This window comes from Cetorhinus maximus, chromosome 10, assembly GCF_964194155.1.
Source record: "Cetorhinus maximus chromosome 10, sCetMax3.hap1.1, whole genome shotgun sequence".
NCBI lineage: Eukaryota > Metazoa > Chordata > Chondrichthyes > Lamniformes > Cetorhinidae > Cetorhinus > Cetorhinus maximus.
The window spans coordinates 101,659,351-101,682,282 of NC_135888.1; the positions used below are offsets into that span (position 1 = coordinate 101,659,351).

The 22,932-nt window shown below is 40.3% G+C and overlaps 1 protein-coding gene and 1 long non-coding RNA gene across 3 annotated transcripts in view; one reads left to right on the forward strand and one right to left on the reverse strand.

Annotated features, from left to right (window-relative positions):
• Nucleotides 1-16,416, forward strand: part of LOC144685891 (uncharacterized) — a 32,411-nt gene extending 15,995 nt beyond the window's left edge. Inside the window, exons 3-5 of one of the 2 annotated variants that reach the window (XR_013577806.1) lie at nucleotides 4,300-4,435; nucleotides 14,539-14,575; nucleotides 14,682-16,416. This is a non-coding gene — a long non-coding RNA (uncharacterized LOC144685891). The remainder of the gene's footprint in view (nucleotides 1-4,299; nucleotides 4,436-14,538; nucleotides 14,576-14,681) is intronic. The other variant, XR_013577807.1, reaches the window with a different exon arrangement.
• LOC144685890 (CCR4-NOT transcription complex subunit 7-like) lies at nucleotides 1,564-19,842 on the reverse strand. The gene is made up of 7 exons (XM_078550894.1): nucleotides 19,699-19,842; nucleotides 14,622-14,771; nucleotides 7,837-8,030; nucleotides 7,039-7,200; nucleotides 5,446-5,590; nucleotides 4,543-4,653; nucleotides 1,564-3,336 (listed from the first exon to the last, which is right to left on the reverse strand). The coding sequence occupies exons 2-7, from the start codon at nucleotides 14,736-14,738 to the stop codon at nucleotides 3,205-3,207; spliced, it is 861 nt and encodes a 286-aa protein (XP_078407020.1). The 5' UTR covers nucleotides 14,739-14,771; nucleotides 19,699-19,842; the 3' UTR covers nucleotides 1,564-3,204.
• Between the last annotated feature and the right edge of the window lie 3,090 nt (nucleotides 19,843-22,932).

Consider the following 22,932-nt stretch of genomic DNA (forward strand, 5'->3'; position numbering starts at 1 on the left):
CAGAGCTTTGATGATACCTCAGTTGTGGGATCACTTAGCTCTATCTATCGCATGCTACCTCCGCTGTTTGGCATGCATGTAGTCCTGTGTTGTAGCTTCACCAGGTTGGCACCTCATGTCATGCCTGGTGCTGCTCCTGGGATGCTCTTCTGCACTCCTCATTGAACCAGGATTAATCCCCTGGCTTGATGGTAATGGTAGAATGAGGGGTATGCCAGGCCATGAGGTTACAGACTGTGGTTGACTACAATTCTGTTGTTGCTGATGGCCTCTCTCAGCTCAGGTGCCTGGTTCTGTGCTTCTAGATCTGTTGTGACTCTATCCCATGTACCAGGCAGCCACAGAGCATTTCACATTCTGGAAGTGCTCCTACTCTATAGGCTGTGTAAAAGGAAAAAATCTTCCTTAATATAACACTGTCCACAACCCCAATATCCCAAAATACTTCAGAATCAATTAATGTGCAACCATTGGCGATTTGTAGGAAAAGTCAGCAGATAATTTGCACACAGCAAGCTTCCACAAACAGTAATGAGATAGATGACCAGTCATCTGTTTTGGTGATAATAGCTAACTGATCTAAATTGGTCAGGACACCAAAATTGTGATCATGTTTGAAAGTTCCATGGAATCTTGTTCCATTCATAAATAGATGGGTCTCAGTTTAATGTTTTAAGTGAAAGGGCCTCAACAATGAAACACTCCTGTATAACTGCCAGCCTATTTCACTTTCTCAAATCCAAACTTGATTGAGGCCACAATCTTCTGATTCAGAAGCAACAGAACTATCATTGAGCCACAATGGCACTATAATCTAATGATTTCACTTCAATACTACTGCCACCTGTTAAATCACACTAAGTTAAAAAGCCAACCATTACTATCTTTCAAAGTTAAGATAAGCAATTACTCAACATGGACCTTGTTCACTGCAAATGCATAGTGGGTCCACATTTCAGACCATTGAGCTTTGTGCACTAATGTGCATTAATTAACAATATCACTATTTGCATCAAGAAGGTACAAATTGTGACTTTAATGTAAACATTTTGAAGGGCATTAAAGCACAACGTCCATGATTATTGGTCTAGCTTACTGCGGTATCAATTACACTATTATTCTAGTAGAGTACACACTGTAGCAGTTCAGAATTTATAATGTGATTGAAAAAAATTAAATTCTTCATCATTCTCATTCATGACTTTGATGAGGACATAGTCTTAAATTTGATGACAACGTGAAACTGCAGTCAAACAAATGTGTAATTTAGACCAAATGTTAAAACTAAAATAGCAAAAGGGAAATAAAGACATTTGCAGAATTAGAGTGAACAAAAAGTAAGTGGTAAAACATCAACTCTCATTTAAATCACAACTTTTAACAGAACATTTTCCATGGTGCTTTACGAAGAGGAGAAAGGTACTCACATTCTGCAACTCCAAACTTTGTGCACCATTGTTCATTTGTATAATGAAGATTGTATGGATGCAGGGTGACAATGTCATAATATGCTATTCTTTGTTGCTAAGTTTGTCCTCCAAAGACAAAAGATTATACATCCAGTTATTGTATGAAACAAACTTTTAATTTACAAACATATTTAAATTACATTGGTTCAGGTTCTTGTTTAAAAGTTTGGATAGCCTGCCTCATTACTAAAGTATTAAAATAAATACAATGAGTTAATTCTTAAAAGCAGATTTCTGTAGAGAGAAGTGCTTAAAACCAAAAGATCCTCATCTCGCATGAAATATCAATAGCTGGGTCTTGACCCAGCTATTTAAATCAAGACCCATTTTTGCTAGTTGGAGCTAATTAAGCAATGTATGAAGTAAATTAAACATTTTACACGTAAAAATACTTCCATCAACAAAGACCCCTTTCAAAGCAATGTGAAAAGGCTTGAGTGTATTCTTGACTTAAAAGTGAAAGTAACTGTATGAAGGTATTGTTTAAATAAATGTACAAGTGGCATTTTCCACTCAAATCATCTTAAAGCAAAACTATAATATTTAACCAATGAGACTTGGATCAATTTATGATTCTTGTGGTAACAGTAATGCAGTCATTAATCATATCACATCAAAAAGCAACCAATTCAGTTCACAATGGAAGATGGGGAATCTACCTGCCATTAAATATCACATTTCAGGTCTATGGTACATACACTATGTATGGTAAAGCACTATTGCAAAATTAGATTTACTTTTAACAAAGGGATACTCAGATGATGAAAATCAGATCAACAGCTACAATTAACAATTTTGTTTAAAAAAATTGAAGTAAAAAAAATCTTAATTCTATTTTCTTCCTATAAACAGTATTAGTTATAACTTTAATAACAAGTATTTGATAAAAGTGTAAACAAGAACAACTCGTTTTAAATGAACTCAATTATGTTGAAAAATAACAGGACAGTACTACTGTAAAATAAGTTCAATCCCCCCGGCTGAAATTCCTGCTTTTAGCTGTTTAAGTCAATTGAACAGGATAATAAATGTTTGGGGCTTACTCAGTGTTACTGGATCTGGATTTTTTCTTTCCATTCAAATAATGGAAATTCCACCCTACATGCCATTAAAATACTTTGTGAACACTGTACCGCACAATAAACATTAACTAAGAATAGCTAGTACTGAAATCATTTTACACTCACAGCAGTCCTTTGTAAGAAAATGTTTTTTTAAGCATATGTAAATACCTCTCCTAAAAATAAGCCAAAAGTTATCATAATGCACAAGTCCATGGTGCTATGGCCCATTATTCCACAAAACTACCAAAACATTGTGATGTGTAATTTTCACTGCTAACGTCACCTGATCAAGAAAAACAAAGAGGAAACAAAAGAGAAAAAGGAACTTAAAGGGAGAAAAATAGGAAAAAAAGATGGGGTAAAAGAAGAGAACATAAACATATTTCAGAGTACAATCTGAAGGATCCTTATTTGACCACTGCAGATTAACCTATAGTCTGGTTTCCCTCCCCTGTCATCTACTGATCTAGAAAACAAAGAGCAACAGCACAGCATTTACAAATGTCAAATGGCAAAAATGTGTTTTTCTTTAAAAAAGCAGCCATGTTTAATACCTCTGGGCAGTATATTGCCAAATATCTCCAAAATTTGTGCCAGGAGAATAACACTCATTTTGTAGTAAAATGTCTGTTTAAAAACATCAAAAGTTTGATAAAATATCTCAGCTGTGGTCAGTGCTGTTTGCTGTTGGTTTCTTCTTCAGATGTCCCAGCTGTCCCATTGTGGTTGTTAGTTAAACCTGATCCAAGACCATACAAATGTCCACAGTACTTTGTGTCATCAATGTTGTCTTCAAAAAATAACTGAGAAACAGAAGTATAAATATTTAGGATGAATTTACAGCAACAGTCAGCATTGGGCTGGCATGTTTCAGCAACCCCTGTGCATAAAACAGTAACCTTGCCCCATACTGTATGGTCTGCTAATCTACATATTTGTATAGCATGCTAACATGGAGCAATTAATGCACTTGGAGCACCAGGAGGTTGGGGGCAAACTGCGGGCAGCAGCAACCAATGAATTCCTGTTGGCTACGCCCAGAACAGTAACATTTTTGTTTCAGTGAGGGGTGGCAAAATGCAGAAGAGGTTGCAATCCAAGAGGTTGCCAAAAAGGAACAGCCGGAGCTATAGAGCATAAAATTCTTCTCTTTACTGGGTCTCCCCCATCAGGCATGGGTACTTGATAACTGGTGCAATACTCAGGCAGTCCCATCACATAATATTGAAATGCCCAATTTAATTATTTCCATGGGTCTCATTAGCCTTGCACTACGTGTACTCTCTCAGCAGCCTTCATACCGAGCCAAAAAGGAACATCCTAGGCCTCATACCGGTCCACCTAAAAATAAAGGAAGCCAAAGCCTGCTGTGTGTAATGCACTCCTTTCATCTCAAGATTTAGGCTCAGGATAAAGCTTGGCCAAGCTTGTATATTTAAAGAGAAATTGTATATTTTATTTAGATAGTGTGCTCTCTTTTATCCTATAGATAAATACAGAATTTTTGTCTTTGGTTTCATAAAGTTTTAAATACAGTAACTTCATATTAAAATTACATCAGGCAACAATGTCAGAGATAAACTGAGTTCTCTTCACATTCCAGTCAATATTCCTCTCTCAACCAATACCACCAGAAAACAGATTCAATGGTTATTAATGTCATTGCTGTTTGTGGGATGTGATTGCTGTTTTTGTTGATATAACAGTCTGTACATGTTCCAGCACTGTCCTTACTCACCCAGGTGAGCATAACTTGTATTTTACAGCACATCGTTTAAGTGTTGTATGGTACAGAATTGGAAAAACAAGTCAAAACAGGAAGAATTTATTCTCCACTACTTCAAAAAAAATTTCTGCAGTCCGTACAAGAAAAAGAGTTGAACCAACAGTCTGATTATTAAGGTGGCGGCAGCCTTCCATCTTGTAAGATGATGGTTTGTGCCAGTTGTTAATATTTGCTAATATTAAAATGTTTTTAAAAATTGCTATAACATCTGTCACTTTCATACCTCCCTCATTCTGAAGAAAGCCATGCCTGTCAGTAGTGAATCTGAGCCTGCTTGATGCTGTCGTCCAATTCGCTCCAGCTCAAGCTGTTCAGCAACTTCTTGTAGGCCACCCTGTGGAAAATGTCCACTAACTGTTAAATGTGCCTGCTTAATTTCAGACTAGATGGCTGCTACAGCAATTAGGCTTTATAACACATTTTTCAGTTAGAAACGTTATTTGGAACACAGATACAGTAATTGTTTGTGCCAGCCTGCTGATGCAAACTGAGTGTAGGGTACAACCCCTTTGCCAGAATGGGTAGGCCCAAGACTATTTTGGCTGGAGGCCTCATTTACGTCTGACAGACAAGCTTCGGCCATCTGCTGGCTGCCCCAAGCTGATTACCAGTGAAAAAAATTTGAATTTCAGACCACTACCTCACCAGCAGTGGGAGGAGGCAATGGCCATGAGAGAAAGTTGAGGCAACAGGGGATGGGAGCCTTGGGGAGGATAAAAAGCAGACATTCAGCGGCCAGCCTGTGAAGTCAGGAAGAGCACTCCTGCACCTGAAAGGAAGCAAAGGCGCAGTGAAATGAATCACTATGCTTGACATAAACTGAAGGCTTTCTTACTGGTAACATAATAAATCTTTTTTGTTCTTCAAAAGAAATTTGGCTGATAGAAATACAATTTTAGTCAATGACTATTTTCCTCACTTTTGTAAAATGGTGACCTACAGGCAGATGCACATATACACAGAAGTCTTACTATATGAACCTGCTTGAAATGATTTTACTAAAAATGAAAGCACACTTGCTGTTTTGGTACATTTACCTTAATTATTACTGTTCTTACTATTGTTCAGTTGTGATGTCTAACGTATGCTGAAAATATGCAATTTGTATTCAACTTCATACAAATACCTTAAGGTTTTTACAGCTTTTCATCAGATACTTCACATCGTAGATAGCAGGGAAGAACAAATGCAGGATATCAAAGAACTCTTGCTCTTCTTCTGGTAGTCGTGAGTGGGTTAGAAGCTTGATCAAGTAGCCAAAGTCATAACCACTGCACCAAAACAAATTTCTCAGGGTTAATACAATTTCAATAACTGAACTCTTGTTTTAGAATGGTACAGTTGATGTTTAAAATGAAAAGTTGTAAGTTTTTTAAAAATCTACATATGCCATAAGAACAGAAAAACCAATAAAGGTGTCAAAGACTGTTAAACTAAGGATCACTGATGGGAGGTCCTGCTTCCCCCTACATTTTCACCTAATGCAACATATGAGATCTTAGCTGAGAGGGTAGCAAAGTTTCTGTTAATGTTTCAGTGAAACTGTTAAGTCTTAAGAATGCAAAAGTAATTGAATATTCAGAGGGTTCCTTTAAGTGCTAACCAATCTCCACTCAGCAGTTTCTGCAAACTTCAGGAATCTGTGGACATATACTCCAAGTACCTCTGTTCTTCTACACTTCTTAGTATCCTACCATTTATTATGTATTCCTTTGCCTTGCTTTTCCTCCCAAATGCACCACCTAATTTTTTTGTGTCTGCCACTTTTCTGCCCATCTGGTCAGTCTATTGATATCTTCTGACAGTGTACAGGTTTCTTCCTCATTATTAGCCACACGGTCCATTTCTGTATCAACTGCAAACTTCTTAATCATGCCCCCTAAATTTAAATCTAAATCATTGATTTATATCATGAAAAGCAAGGGATCTAGTACTAAGCCCTACAGAACCTCACTGGAAACAACCTTCCAATCACAAAAATACCCACCGACCAAGACCCTATGCTTTCTACCACTGAGCTGACTTTGGATCCAACTTGCCACTTTCCCTTAGATATCGTAGGCTTTTACTTTTCTGACTAGTCTACCTTGTCAAAAGCCTCACTAAAATCCATGGACAATATCAAACCTTCCTTGTTACCTCCTTTAAAATTCAATCAATTTATAGTCAGATATGACCTTCCATTAATAAGTTTATGCTGACTGTCCTTAGTTAATGATTTCATATTCTGATTCAGTTTCAATCATAGAAACAGAGGTATTTTTTTAATTGTTAGCACTGTCAAAAAAAATCAGGATACCAGTAAGCCTCAGTTCGCATGTTATCCACTTGAGTGTTAAAAATAATTAACATTTTATTCTGAGAAAGGATCAGCAGGGATTGGTCTATTTACAGATTAGAAGAGCAAGTATTCGGAATAGACCAAACAGTTTCAATTCCTGATCATTTTCTTTGTCACCCTTGCATATGTGGATGCAAGGTCCACCTCAGCAAAATGGCAAGCTGATCAATTTGCCTGCCCAGTTTGTTTAAGTTCACACAAAGAATGGCCAACTATCGGAGGGACCAAACGGCAGCCGGTTCTTGTTGTACTGTTGCATCATGAGCCAATGTCTTGAGGAATGGAGAAAAAGATGAGGGGTGGTGGGGGCAAGAAGCACATGATCAGGTTATAATCTATATCAATGTTAAATACTCCACTTTAATTGCAGGGACCAACCTGTGAAATGAAAGCCATTTAACATTATCACACAGCACCACCCCAGATGTCATGAGCAGCTCTGCAAAGTAGGAAGTTTCAATTCCTTCTTCTTCATGTTTTTTGAACTGGAGCCCGGAAGTTCTCAACAGATCTATCGAGTCTTGTGAGTACATGTCCTCCCTTTAAAATAAAACAATTTTCAAATATATTTTTCCCCTCCACTAACAATGATCATTCTATAGACACTAAAACTCAAATTAAATTTAATTATTTTTCTATAAAATGAAGTAACCGTTTAAAGTTACTTCACCCCTTATACAATTACCAAATGCATGAAGAATCATTATAGTGAACAACTCTGTTGACAAGTGTTACTAAATTAAGATTTTGAAACTGATATGCTTTCAGGAAATTAAGTCATAGCTGGTTAAAATGCATGTAGGCACCCCCAATGATTCAGCAAGTGTATCCAGTAAATAACTATCACATAGACCAAGAAGGTGCCACGTATGAGGCAGCTCTGTAACAAGTTAATCAACCTCATCCAAGGCACCACAACTGCAATTAGCACAACTGGAGTGGGAGAACTGGAATCCTGCTCCCGATCACCAACGAGCAAACCCTACTGGAAGTGTATTTGTGAGAGATACTGGGCAAGAACTCAACTGTCATGGCACTAAAAGCAAATAATTTGTTGCACAACATCCACCTGGATGAAATACTAGAGAGCACTAATAAAGCCATACACAGCAACACATCAAACCAAAAAAAAAAAGAACATGACACATACGGTTGGACAGCATTATTTGTACTTACGTAAGGTTGAATTTAAAGTTGAATTGCCAAGTAGAGGTTCCAGGAGGATACTGGTTTTTCTCATTCATGAACGTCAATCCTAGCTGGATGATTTTCAGCAAGTCCACATTACATCGCAGAAGCTGGTATTGGTAATCTACAGTGCTACGGAATTCCCCAATTGGTCTTACCACAACACCAGGAAACTCTGTATCCTATTAAAAGGTTAAATATTTAACATCTAAAGTTGATCACTTATTAATACAACTTAAAAACTTAGTAAACTGATGATCCAAGGGAAACAAAATAAAAACAGCTCATGAAATTAGACTGAAAGTTAAATATCTGTGTCACATATACAGTATCACCTGTTAGCCTAGCATAGAACAGTCTCACTTATGTTGAGACCCAGTACTGTTTTTTTTCCATTCATTTATGGGATATGGGTGTCGCTGGCTAGGACAGCATTTATTGCCCACCCCCAATTGCCCTTGTTCAGAGGGCATTTAAGAGGTACCCACAATGCTGTAGGTCTGGAGACACAAGTAGGCCTGGAGACACATGTAGGCCAGACCAGGTAAGGATGGCAGATTTCCTCCCCTAAAAGGACATTAGTGAACCAAATGGGCTTTTACAACAATCAACAATAGTTTCGTAGTCATCATCAGACTGTTAATTCCAGATTTTTACTGAATTCAAAATTTCACCATGGTAGGATTCAAACCCAGGCCCCCAGAGAATTACCCTGGGTCCCTGGAATACCAGTCCAGCGACAATACCACAATGCCACCACCTCCCCTATAACTGTTCCAGCCAAATCCATAATGGGTGGACATTTAAGGTAATTAGCAAAAGAATTAGAAGTGACATTAGGAAAATATTTTTATACACTGTTACAACCTCGAATGCATTGCCTGACGGAGTGGTGAAAGCAAATTCAGTGATAACTTTCAAAAAGGGTATTGGATAATACTTGAAGAGGGAAAATTTACAGGACTATGGAGAAAGAGCAAATGAGCGAGGCTAGTTAGATAGCTCTTTCAAAAGTGGGTATTGACATAACAGGCCACATGGCCTCCCTTTTATACTGTATGATTCTATTACTGTATAGCTGCCCATTCCCACTGCTGAGCAATTTCAGTACTAATCTTTCCCCTGTTGATCTGCAAGCCAATGGACACCCACAAAAAAAGATGAGGGTAAAAGGACAAGAATTATAATTAAAATGTGAAATCATTAAGTAATTGGAGAGGAGACAGGAACAACTAGTGTGGTTATATTTGTAAAACTGTTGCTATTTTGGGTATTTGGATGGATTCTTTCAAACAATATTATGCATTGAAGAGCATTCAGTGAATAGCAACAATGAAGATGGAGAGACTCCAGTTATAAGTGGAGAATAGAAGAACCATGCTTGTTTTTATTATAGAAGAGATGGCGTGACGAGCGGTGAAGTGCAGAATCCAGATAATAATATTGTAAGAGTTTTGAACTAAGAATTAGAAAACGATGGCATACTGAAGCGGTGTCAAAATGTCAATTAAACTATTATAAGGGAAGAGGGAATTATCTTCCCCCCTAGTCCACCCACCAATATCGTGAATATGTGGATCAATCTTCCAGCAAAAAAAAACTGATGCTATACCAGTTAATTCCTGCAAAAGCAATTTGGTTAAACATAGGCAGATATCTTAATTATTCAAAGGATATGTTAGTTTCTATGCAAATGGAAACAGAAAATGTTGGAAAACATTCAGGTGAGTCGGGATCTGTGGAAAGGGAACAGAGTTAACAAATCAGGTCATTGACCTACAGTTCTGATGAAAAGTCATTGACCTGAACCATGAGCTATGTTTTTCTCTCCAAAGATGCTGCCTGACTTGAGTTGTTTTCCAGCATTTTCTGCTTTTATTTCAGATTTCCATTATTCACATTAGCTTGCTTTTGCTACAGTTTCTATGCTGCTGGGTTCACAGATGTGGGGTTAATATGCCAGGGTTGAAGTAAAGATGCAAAAACAAAGAAATTTTCTGGAATTGCACTTATTTCTCTTTGGGAACAGCTAGCATTTACGAAAAGCTTTTCTTAAAGAGTTTAAATGGGTGGCGGAAACACACCTGAGGTGCACCAAATGGTCTTTCCGCATTCTGTGATTACTTACACTCAAATCTTCCATCAGTATTGGCACATCTCCAAATCAGCAACTGTGTTTTCATTGCCGCCAATTATACTTGTAGTGAATCATTAGTTGGTGCCTGAAGGCCAGATTTCAGGGCTAACCCAACTTTTATTTGTCACCATTAAAAATATAGGAAAATTTAAACTAGTTCCACTGAATAATTTGTTGGAAGAAAAAGTAACTTTAAGGAATTCAAAGTATATGAAAAAGAAAGGTGGATGCAAGGTGGAAGTACAATTCTAAGATAGACAGAAAATAAAAATTAGGCATCGCTAATAACAGAGTGGCAGCTCTAAAGGGTTGGAATTCTAATGCAAAAACAGATTCTTTTTGCCTTATTGAAAAAAAATTATTGGCTCTCTTTATTCAATCTCCAGGCTGAGAAATTCCCCTTTTCCTGTGGCACAAGCATCATTAGAAGCTGGTGTAGGGAATTGAGGATGCTTTGGTACATGCTAAATCAAATATATATTTGATGTTTTCCAGCACTAAGGCATGCCATCTATTACTAACCCAAGTTTTATACTGCTGCTTGTATCTTAATTCACACCAAGTCCTATTCAACTATTACCCCTGTAATCTTTGATAAAAATGGCTTCCAGTCCAGCAGGCAACTCATCAATTTTTAAAATTCTCATTTTTTTTTTTCCAAATCCCTCCATAGCCTCACTCTTCCCTATCTCTGTAACTTCCTCCAGCCCCACAACCTTCCAAGGTATCTGTGCTCCTCTAATCCTGAGAAGCTCTTGAGAATCTCCGATTTTAATTACTCAGTCACTGGCGGCTATGCCTACAGCTGCCAAGACCCTAACCTCTGTAAATACCTCCCTAATTCTCTCCCTCCTCCTTTAAAGCACTCCTTATAACCTACCTTTTCAACCAAGCTTCCGCTCACTTGTCCTAATATCTCCTAATATGGCTCAGTGTTAGACTGTGTTTTATTAATGCTCCTGTGAAGCATCTTGGGACAATCTACTGGATTGAAGGAGCTGTATAAGTGCAAGTTGTTATAAGTAACCAACAAAAGCGTTTCCAATATTCCTTTCTCAGCTGTTACTTTTTTTGTGCAGAAGGAAGAATTAGAAAGCCATTGTAATCTTGTCCTTTTGACTTTTCTAGCAATATGCAAACAACGTGCCTTTTCTTTAGTTTTCTTGGAAAATATAAAATACTGTAGCACTGTCACCTCTCAGTCAAAAGGTTTAAACCCCACTCCAGAACATGAGCAAATAAACTAAGCTGACAATTTAATACTGCACTGAGTGAATACTACAGTTTCAGAGGTGCCATCTTTCACATGGACAAAGGCCAAATCTGCCCTCTCACTTGAAAATAAAAGATCTGTGACAATATTCAAAGATCAGGGATTTTTCTCATTGACCTAACCGACATTTATTCCTCAACCAATGTCCTTGAAACAGATTTATCATTCATCCCTTATTTTTAATAGGACCCTGGTGTATGTAACCTCATGGCCCGTTCTTCCACATTACAAAATGGCAATAGTTCTTCATTGGCTGTGAAGCCACTTTGGGACTGAGGTCATGAAAAGGCACTATATAAATGAAAGTTCTTTCTCTTTCCTCACTGTACAAAACTGTATGTAGAACAATTTTTCATTGAAGTAAATATCTTCTCTCGTCTTTACTTGATAAATTTTAAAACTTAGAACCTTTTAAGTTACTGCTTTCCCACATGAGCTTCCCATCTGTGCATTCACCATCCCTTCCCAACAGACAGGGCAAGATATTCAAAGCTAGGCATTAGATTTCTATTGTGTCCAAGATTAACCCAAACTAGCCCATTTCACAGAAATGAAGAGACCTTTCGGCCCATCAAGTCTGCACCGACACATGAGAAATACCTGACCAACCTACCTAATCCCATTTACCAGCACTTGGCCCATAGCCTTGAATGTTATGATGTGCCAAGTACTCATCCAGGTACTTTTTAAAGGATGTGAGGCAACCCACCTCCACCACCATCCCAGGCAGAGCATTCCAGGCCATCACCACCTTCCGGGTAAAAAGGTTTTCCTCACATCCCCCTAAACCTCCTGCCCCTCACCTTGAACTTGTGTCCCCTCGTGACTGACCCTTCAACTAAGGGGAACAGCTGCTCCCTATCCACCCTGTCCATGCCCCTCATAATCTTGTACACCTCGATCAGGTCACCCCTCAGTCTTCTCTGCTCCAACAAAAACAACCCAAGTCTATCCAACCTCTCTTCATAACTTAAATGTTTCATCCCAGGCAACATCCTGGTGAATCTCCTCTTCACCCCTCCAGTGCAATCACATCCTCCCTATACTGTGGCCACCAGAACTGCACACAATACTCCAGCTGTGGCCTCACCAAGGTTCTATACAACTCCAACATGACCTCGCTACTTTTGTAATCTATGCCTCGATTGATAAAGACAAGTGTTCCATATGCCTTTCTCACCACCCCACTAACATGACCCTCCGCCTTCAGAGATCTATGGACACACACGCCAAGGTCCCTTTGTTCCTCAGAACTTCCTAGTGTCATGCCATTCATTGAACACTTGCTTGTCAAATTACTCCTTCCAAAGTGTATCACCTCACACTTTTCAGGGTTAAATTCCATCTGCCACTTATCTGCCCATTTGACCATCCCATCTAATATCTTCCTGTAGCCCAAGAAACTCAACCTCACTGTTAACTACCTGGCCAATCTTTGTGTCATCTGCAAACTTACTAATTCTACTCCCCACATAGTCATCTATGTCATTTATATAAACGATGAATAATAGGGGACCGAGCACAGATCCCTGTAGTACGCCATTGGACACTGGCTTCCAGTCCCTAAAGCAGCCTTCTGTCATCACCCTCTGTCTTCTGCAACTAAGCCAATTTTGAATCCACCTTTTCAAATTACCCTGTATTCCATGTGCATTTGCCTTCTTTATAAGTCTCCCATGTGGGACCTTGTCAAAGGCTTTGATGAAATCCATATAAACTACATCAACTGCACTACCCTCGTCTACACACCTGGTCACCTCCTCAAAAAATTCAATCAAATTTGTTAGGCATGACCTCCCTCTGACAAAGCCATGCTGACTATCCCTGATCAAACCTTGCCTCTCCAAGTGGAGATAGATACTCTCCTTCAGAATTTTCTCCAATAGTTTCCCTACCACTGACGTGAGACTCACTGGTCTGTAGTTCCCTGGCTTATCTCTACAACCCTTCTTAAATAGCGGAACCACATTAACTGTTCTCCAGTCCTCTGGCACCTCCCCTGCGGCCAGAGAGGAATTAAAAATTTGGGTCAGAGCCCCTGCGATCTCCTCCCTTGCCTCCCTCAGCAGTCTGGGACACAAATCATCCGGACCTGGACATTTGTCCACTTTTAAGCCTGCCAACACCTCCAATACCTTGTCACTCCCTCTATCAATTTGCTCAAGAACCTCGCAGTCTCTCTTCCCGAGTTCCATACCTTCATCCTCATTCTCTTGGGTGAAGACGGACGTGAAGTATTTGTCCAACACTCTACCGATATCCTCTGGCTCCACCCACAGACTGCCCCCTTGGTCCCAAATGGACCTTACTCTTTCCCTGGTTATCCTCTTCCCATTGATATACTTATAGAATATCTTAGGATTTTCCCTACTTTTACCAGCCAGAGCTTTCTCATATCCCCTCTTTGCTCTCCTAATTGCTTTCTTAAGCTCCATCCTGCACCTTCCATACTCCACTAATGCCCCCGCTGATTTGCTCCCCTTGTACCTGCTGAAAGCCTCTCTTTTCCTTCTCATCACATCCTGAATATCTCTGGTCATCCATGGTTCTCTGGGCTTGTTACTTCTTCCTAACACCCTAGAGGGAACATGTTGAGCCTGTACCCTCCCCATTTCCTTTTTGAACGCCGCCCACTGCTCTTCTGTAGATTTCTCCACAAGTATCTGTTCCCAGTCTACCTTGGCCTGCCTTATTTTACTAAAATCCACTCTCCCCCAATCCAAACATTTTTTTGCAACTTGTCGATTTCTTTGTCCATAACCAGCTTAAATTGTACCATGTTGTGGTTGCTATCACTAAAATGCTCCCCCACCACCACCATAGCCACCTGTCCGGCTTCATTCCCCAGAATTAGGTCCAGCAATGCGCCGTCCCTTGTTGGACCCTCTACATATTGACCTAAAAAGTTCTCCTGTACACATTTCAAGAAATCCACTCCATCCAAGCCCTTAACACTATGTCTATCCCAATTAATGTTGGGAAAGTTGAAATCACGTAATATAATTACCCTATTGTTATTGTTTTTACACAACTCAGCGAATTGTGCACATATTTGCTCCTCAATTTCCCGCTGACTATCTGGGGGTCTATAATACACACCTAACAGTGTTAACCTACTCTCAATTATGAATTGTTTGGAGCCTGCTATTACTTTAATACAAACTAGATCCCTCACCTTTTGCTCCATCTCTTCAAAACTTCTGTATAAACAAATGTTGTCATATAAAAGCATAACGTTAAGATACATACATAGCAATACCTATTTCAATTCATTCCCTAGGTTTCTAACCACTCCATTTACAGCAGTGGAATATCAGGTAGTCAGAATTTAAACACCCTTTCACATGGTTCATGAACACTTACCATTGCTATATAGTTGTATTTCTGAATAATCAGGCGAATTTTTCTCATCTCTTCTTCTAGGTTATTTGCCCATACCTCACGGATTATCTGACTGTGGTCTTCTTCTGCAGCTGGCATTTTGAAGAGGTTGCCAAAGCGGGCTGACAGGCACTGGAAACAGTAAAGAACATAAACTGATGCAGACATGCCAATTCTAGAAAATGCAACACGTGAGACATGATTTCTGAGCCTCGCTCATGATTTTGTGCCTGAACTTGCAAGTTTCCCATCTGCTAGTGCTAATCTCTCTGGCAGGCGAGAAAAAAACACAATGAGGGGAGGAAAAGAAGATAAATCGCCCAGTTTGTATAAATTAACTGTAGTTAGTGTAAGATCCACATAAGCAGCTGACAAGATGTCCACATCCGAAGCTCCCAAACACTCGCACTTCTACACAGTGATGGGTACATTGGCTGCCATGGTTTTCAGCAGTGAACCTCGCACTTAGGTTTGGCAAGAGGGAAGGGATGGTGAGAAGCCAGCTGCTGCTGTGATACTAGGGTGCATTCAATTTGGACTCATGCAATGAGCAATTGCCATTGCAATGCTGGCTGGCCTGCTGAGTATTACTAGCATTTCTGTTTATATTAATCTTGTGTTTTTATTTCTTGTATTAGTCTGACTTGCTTAACTCTTCCACTAAGCTGTAGTAATGTAAATTCCTTGAATTAGTAAATAACATTAAGGAACTGGGTCCGGTTTGCACAGGTCTGTAAAACATTCCTGAGAATGTCACATTCAATTGGAAAGAAGGAAACTAATTTTATGAGAAGTTATTTTTTCAAACTAAAATAATCACCTGCTTGGAGCTTGTTAAATATCTAAATGTGGTGTTATTGCAGTAAATAATGATTTGGCCAATAGCTATTTGTATTGGATTTGATCTGTGAATTGGTTGTGTGGATACCATTAACAGGCAATCTTTATCCACATTAAAGCAGTTCAGTTGACATACACTAAATTGTTTGAGTCTCAACTTGTCCTTTATCTCTGATTTGTCTCTCACTGTCCACATCAATGAAATAGTCTTCAAATTACTAATAACTTAATAAGAAATAGGGGTAGGCAGAGACCATTTGGTCCTTTGAGACTGTTCTGCCATTCAGTAAGATCATGGCTGATCTATCTCAACTCCATCTTCCCACACTATTCCCTTATCCTTTAATTACTTTAGTATCTAAAAACTATTGATCACTGCCTTGAATATACTCAACGACTTAGCTGTCACAGGGGTAGAGAATTCCAAAGATTCACAATCTTTTGAGTAAAAAACCTTCTCATCTCTGTCCTAAATGCCTGATCCCTTATTCTGCAACTATGACAAAAATTTCAGATTCTCCAACCAGGGAAATACTTTCTTAGCATCACAAGTCCCTTAAGGATGTTATGTATTTTAATTAGATCACCTCCCATTGTTCTAAACTCCAGGGAATATAAGCCTAGCCTACTCAGTCACTCCCCATAGGACATCCACTCATCCCAGGAACCAGTCTGATAAACCTTTGCTGCACTCACTCTACAGCAAGTATGTCCTTCCTTAGGTAAGGAGACCACAACTACACACACTGCTCCAGGTCTGGCCTAAACAATGCCCTGTAAAATTGGAGCAACGCTTGTTATACTCTTATACTCCAATTCCTTTGTAACAAAAACATGCCAATTACCATCCTAGTGCTTGCTGTACCTGTATGCTAACTTTGTGATTCATGTACAAGGACACCAATCCCTTTGAATACAAACATTTCCCAGTTTCTAACCATTCAAAAAAAAATCCATTAAAAAAAAAAAAATTCTTACCAAACTGGAGAACTTCACACCTCACCACATTTTATTTAAGCTATCATGTTCCGGGCCACTCATCCAACCTGTCTATGTCCCTCTGCAGCCTTTTTTGCATGCTCCTCAGAGCTTACTTTTCCACCTAACTTTGCATCATCAGCAAACTTGGATCATTACACTCAGTCCCTTCATCTGTCATTAATATTGATTGTAAATTGCTGAGGGCCAAGTACTGATCCTTGTGCCAGTTAATCTGCCAACCTGAAAAAGTTCCATTTATTCTTACTCTGTTTTCTGTCTATCCCCAATCCATGCTAATATAATATTTAACCCCAATCCCATGAGTAGTAAGTAAATACTGTTTTCATTAGGTAGTACAGAACTTGAGTATGGCTGAAAAAAGACACACTATCGAAGCTTTACATCCTGCATTTATCAGGACAGCTTGTGAGATAAAGCAACAATGGAGGGAACAACAATTTATACTGCACAGGAGAGTGCTGATTGGTTGGCAAGTGGACTCTGATTGGTAGAGGCATTACCATAGAGAGTGTAGCAGAGAACGGTTAAATGCCAAGCTTTTGTACAAATTCAAACCAGGCAGCTTGACTCTGATTAGTCAAGGTATTGCCATGCGGAATGAACCAGGGAATGGCTGTCCCCCAAGCTTTTGTTCACAATCTTGATTGTGTTAAGAATTACACTGAAAACTAATTTAAGATTATAAGTCAGGCTCACAGAGTGGCTCATTTAAGTATGCTAGAAGCAACATATATTCATGTACAGGATCTTGATCTTTGCAGACAGAAGGAGCATGTCCACGCATTGTGCCTTTCTCAGCTAAACAAAAGCTGGGGGACAGCCATTCCCTGGTTCATTCCCCATGGCAATGCCTTGACCAGAGTCAAGCTGCCTGGTTTGAATTTGAACAAAAGCTTGTCAGTTAACAGTTCTCTGCTGCATTCTCCATGGCAACACCTCTACTAATCAGCACTCACTTCTCATGCAGTATAAATTGTTGTTCCCTTTACTTTTGGTTTATCTTGCAAGCTGCCCTGATGAGTGCAAGACAAAACGCTTCGATAGCATATCTCTTTTTTCAGCAAAACTCAAATACTGTTTACTTAAAAGCATTATTAAAACAATGTTTACATGGAGCACTTACATATAAATATTATATATTATAATTTATATGGGAGGTCCATGATTACTAATCCATTTAAAAAGGGGTCCTTCAACCAAAAATGTTTCAGATCCACTGTGCTAGTGATCAGGTTTGTATTAGTTTTAAAGGCTGCAAAACTTAAGTCAGGTTTTATCCACTTTCTCTGAATTATTTATGTTTTACAGTGTAATGCTGGTGAAATGCTTCTAAGATCCATGGTGCGCACATTTCCAAGATTGTTTCTAGTAAGTTATAAACATCTAATATTTTCTTAGACTGAAAACCAGCCCTTCCAGGTGAAGCTATTTGAGCAACTAATTCATTTTGCATTCAGCCAGCTTTCCAACTCTGTTGATTTTTTTCCAATTCAGTGTAATCGCCATTGGATCACAAAACCCAGAGATTTGTTACTATTTCCTTGCACAGTATTTTAAATTTATTAAGTACTGCCTAGATTTACATATTACTAAGGTATTTTCTCCAAGAGGGCAAAGGATGTCATTAGTTCCTTTGCCATTAAAGTTTGACAGGAGATACGTATTCCTTTTTGACCATTATGTATCCATCTTTTGTTTTTTTCTATATTGGTCTAGGTTTGAAAAAAATAGCAACTCATAGGAGGTGAATATTATGGGAGGGGTTTAATGCTCAGATGTCCCCCCCACCCCGGTAGTAAAGTCAGTCTTGAACCAACCAAATTCATGCAGCAAAAATACACTGGGGGTGGCCTTAACGAGCTGAGAGTAGCACCTCCATCCCTCAGGGACAGGACCCCCACCCTCGAGCTGTTGGCCAATCTGACTGGCCAGCAGCTGAATGGCCCCAGAATGCAGTAATGGCTGCTGCTGCTGCGATTACAAGGAGTCCCAAGAAGGAAGAACATGGATGCCAGACTTACAAATGAGTCTGGGGCTTTTGGTCAGGGAGGGATCAGGAACCCAGGTGCAGAGGGGTCTGGTGTAGCAGTAAGCAAATGGGGGGTGGGGGTGGGGGAGGAGGAAGGGATGCAAAGGGAGGTACCATCTTGAGGGCTCCCCCAGTGGGCAGAGGACACCCCAATGAGGGCAGGGGATACCCCCATTCCTTCCCACCTTTTAGCCCAAGGTCGTCAAAGAATGGGCTGGCCATCTTCGCTCTGCCTTACCCCACTCAATGTATTATGGCAGTGAAGGTGGAAACAGGCTCTAAATTGGCCAGTTAAGGGTCTCAACAGGCCTATGGGTGGACAGGCTGGATGACATCCTTCTTGTCCACCATATGATGGGGGAACAGCTCTGGGGTAGGCAGGAGGGTGGTGGGGTAGCCTCCCATTCAATTGTATGTGCTCCTCACCGCTTGCAAATAAACCAGAGGGTGTGTAAAATTCCTCCATGATTTATGCATTGAATCTCTTGATCTTTAACAGTTTGTTTCTTCATCTGAGACAGTGGATTGGCCTTGCTACTCATGCAGTAGTAAACTCTGAACACCAAGTCCCCCACACCATTTTTAATGTATTTAGAAAAAAACTGTCAATGTACGAGACTTGGCCTTGCATGTTTTAATTTAGAGTACAGGTGATCCGAGATGTTCCATCATCTTCAATTCTACAGCAAATAATGAATAATCGAAGAATGCTGAATTTTGCGCAGATTTGATCATTTTCAGCATTATGTGATTATGGCCCATCGAGAGTTGACTGGTCATTTACTCCAGCCACGAAGTTTACGTAAAATAAATTCCTCGGTGCGACATAATACAATTTTCGGAGATTGCAGAGAATGTTGCGCAAGGACACAACATTCAACATGTCCTGCACGCTGGAGTCATGAGGTGCCGTTGTAAGTAACTTCTGAATCAGCAGCGCCGGCCCGGAAAATAAACAAGAGTTGCAGCAAAGGAGAAGTAAAAGTAGGTTTGGAGTGGAGGCGGCCGGACCGTCTGTGCTGCGCCCGGGTAGCGGCGGGAAGGTTTTGAAAGGTGGGCATGGACCCTTCTTCCTCCCCCCCCCTCGCCCGGGAATACTGTCACCTCAGCTCCGCACTTGGACCAGGCCAGTCCGGCTTCTCAAACTACCTCCCACCCCGTCACTGCAACCAAAAACCTACCGCTTACCTTTGTCGCCGTCACTCGCCAAGTTTAAACAAAACCCGCACTCACAGAGCGCGCGAAACCCCCGCTAACAGATTCCTTTTTATTTTAATTCGTTGAGACTCCGGCAGCTTCCCGGCCGCCCGGAGCGAATTGTGAAAGGACAAAGACGGCAGCAGCGGACATGCGCACTGGGTTCTTGGGGGCGGGGCCAAACCAAGTAGAACATGTCAATCGTTTCCCAATCATCCAAACACACAAGAAGCAACAGGAACTAGCAAAGTACTGAATATGCCTATGCAAAATGGTGAATGGACTCTAATCCTAAAACCCAGATTTTAATTAAACACACCTGTTTAAAAAAAAATAGCAGTTTTCTCACTAATTCCAATTAAATCATCTTCTCAGTCAATGAGTTTATTCAAGACAGAGTCATAGAGTTATACAGCACAGAAACAGGCCCTTCGGCCCATTGTGTCCATGCCGGCCATCAAGCACCTGTCTATTCTAATCCCATTTTCCAGCACTTGGTCCATAGCCCTGTATGCTATGGTGTTTCAAGTGCTCATCTAAATACTTCTTAAATGTTGTGAGGTTCCTGCCTCTACCACCTCAGGCAGTGTGTTCCAGAATCCAACCACCCTCTGGGTGAAAAAACTTTTCCTCAAATCCCCTCTAAACCTCCTGCCCTTACCTTAAATCTATGCCCCCTGATTATTGAAGCATCTGCTAAGGGGAAAGGTTTCTTCCTATCTATGCCCCTCATAATTTTGTATACCTCTATCAGGTCCCCCCTCAACCTTCTCTGCTCTAAGGAAAACAAACCTAGCCTAAACAGTCTCTCTTCAAAGCTGAACGTTCCAGCCCAGGCAACATCCTGGTGAATCTCCTTTGCACCCTCTCCAGTGCATTCACATCCTTCCTATAGTGTGGCGACCAGAACTGCACACAGTAACTAACTAGCACTAACTAGCGTTTTATACAGCTTCAGCATAACCTCCCTGCTCTCATATTCTATGCCTTGGCTAATAAAGGCAAGTACCCCATATGCCTTCTTAACTACCTTATCTATCTGTGCTGCTGCCTTCAGGGATCTATGGACATGTACACCAAGGTGCCTCTGATCCTCTGTACTTCCTATGGTCCTAACATTAATTATGTATTCCTTTGCCGTGTTAGTCCTCCCAAAGTGCATCACCTCACACTTCTCAGGATTAAATTCCATTTGCCACTGCTCTGCCCATCTTACCAGCCCATCTATATCGTCCTGTAATCTAAGGCTTTCTTCCTCACTATTTATGACACCACCAATTTTAGTGTCATCTGACACTAAATCTGATCATACCTTCTATATTCACATCTAGATCATTAATGTACACAACAAAACAGCAAGGGTTCCAGCACCGATCCCTGCAGTACACGACTCATCACAGGCTTTCAATCGCAAAAACAACCTTCGACCATCACCCTTTGCCTCCTGCCACTAAGCCAATTTTGGATCCAATTTGCCAAATTTCCCTGGATCCAATGGGTTCTTAACTTCTTGACAATTCTCCCATGCTGGACCTTGTCAAAAGCCTTACAGAAGCCCATGTAGACTACATCAACTGCTCTACCCTCATCTACACAACTAGTCACCTACTTGAAAAATTCAATCAAATTTGTTAGACACGATCTCTCCCTGACAAAACCATGCTGACTATCCCTGATTAATCCCTGCCTCTCCAAGTGGAGATTAATGCTGTCCCTCAGAATTTTTTCCAATAGTTTCCCAACAAAGGCATGGGGTAAGGTGGAGTTCAGGTAGAAGATCAGCCATGATCTCATTGAATTGTGCAGGCTCAAGGGGAATTATAACATAATTCAGCTATCTTCTCTCTTCCATCGTCCAGCTCGATGGGGCTGTCCTCATGCACTACTTGGTACCACACGTAACCTATCTGGCCATGGAGAATCTCTAGCAACAGTTTCTCTTCCTGTTGTCCCACCATCACTTCTGGAGACCCTCCATCCAAGTATCTATCCTCAGCTCCTCTTAGGTTTACAAACTCTACTTGAAGGCATTCCTGGAGGTTCAATCATTTCATGTTCTGAGAAGTCTGCAAATTCTGTTGCATTTACCTTATAATGGTTGGGCCTTCTGTAGTTAAGCATCTTTGGTTGTGGTTTCACAGCAGCAGCTTTTGTGTGTGAAGAACCAAGAACCAGGAGTCCAGCTGTGAGCAGGTGAAAAAGGGAAACCAAGGATGGGAAAGAGGGGAACATTAAGGTGAAGGTGGGATTAGCAGGAGGGAAATCATTGATGAGCAAAACTTTGAATCCACCTGTAATTAATAGTAACTCACTGAAGCTGTACCAATAATTAATATTATTCTGCTAAACAACAACATGTACTTATATCACACCTTTGAAGTATTCCAAGGTGCTTCAAAGGAGTGTTAGAAAGCAAAATTTGATACTGAGCCACAAAAGGAGATATTAGGGCAGTGACTAACAGCTTGGTTAAAAGGGGTACGTTTCAAGGTGTGTTTTAAAAGGTGAAAGAAAGGTAGAGAGGTTTATGATGGAATTCAAGACCTTAGGACCTTGGCACTAATGGTGGTGCAGTTAAAATCAGGGATAATCAAGAGGCCAGAATTAGAGAAGTGCAGATATCTCAGTGGGTTGTGGAGTTGGAGGAGATTACAGATATAGGGAGGAGCAAGGCCAGGGACAGATTTGAAAACAAGGATGAGGATTTTAAAATCGAGGCTTTGCTTGACTAGAAGATAATGTAGGTTAGTAAGCACAAGGATGATGGTGAACAGGACTAGGTGCGAGTAAGAACATGGGCAGCAAAGTTTTGAATGACCTCCAAGTTTATAGAGGTACAATGTGGGAGGCTGCCCAGTAGTGTGTTTGAATAGTTAAGTCTAGAGGTAACAGAAGAAATATGAGAGTTTCAGCAGCAGTGGAGCTAAGGAAGGGACTGAATCGGGGGATGTTACAGTGGTGCAAATATGCAGTCTTAGTGATAATGTGGATATGTAGTGGGAAGCTCATCTCTTGGTCAATTATGAGACCAAAGTTAGAAACTGTTTGTTCGGCCTCAGACTGTTACCAGGGAGAGGGATGGGTTGAGTGGCTAGAGAACAGAGTTCGTATTGGGGACTGAAGATAATGTCTTCTCAATATTTAATTTGAGAAAATTTCTTCTTCAGAAGAGTCATATTGGACTCAAAATGTTAACTCCGTTTCTCTCTCCACAGATCCTTCCAG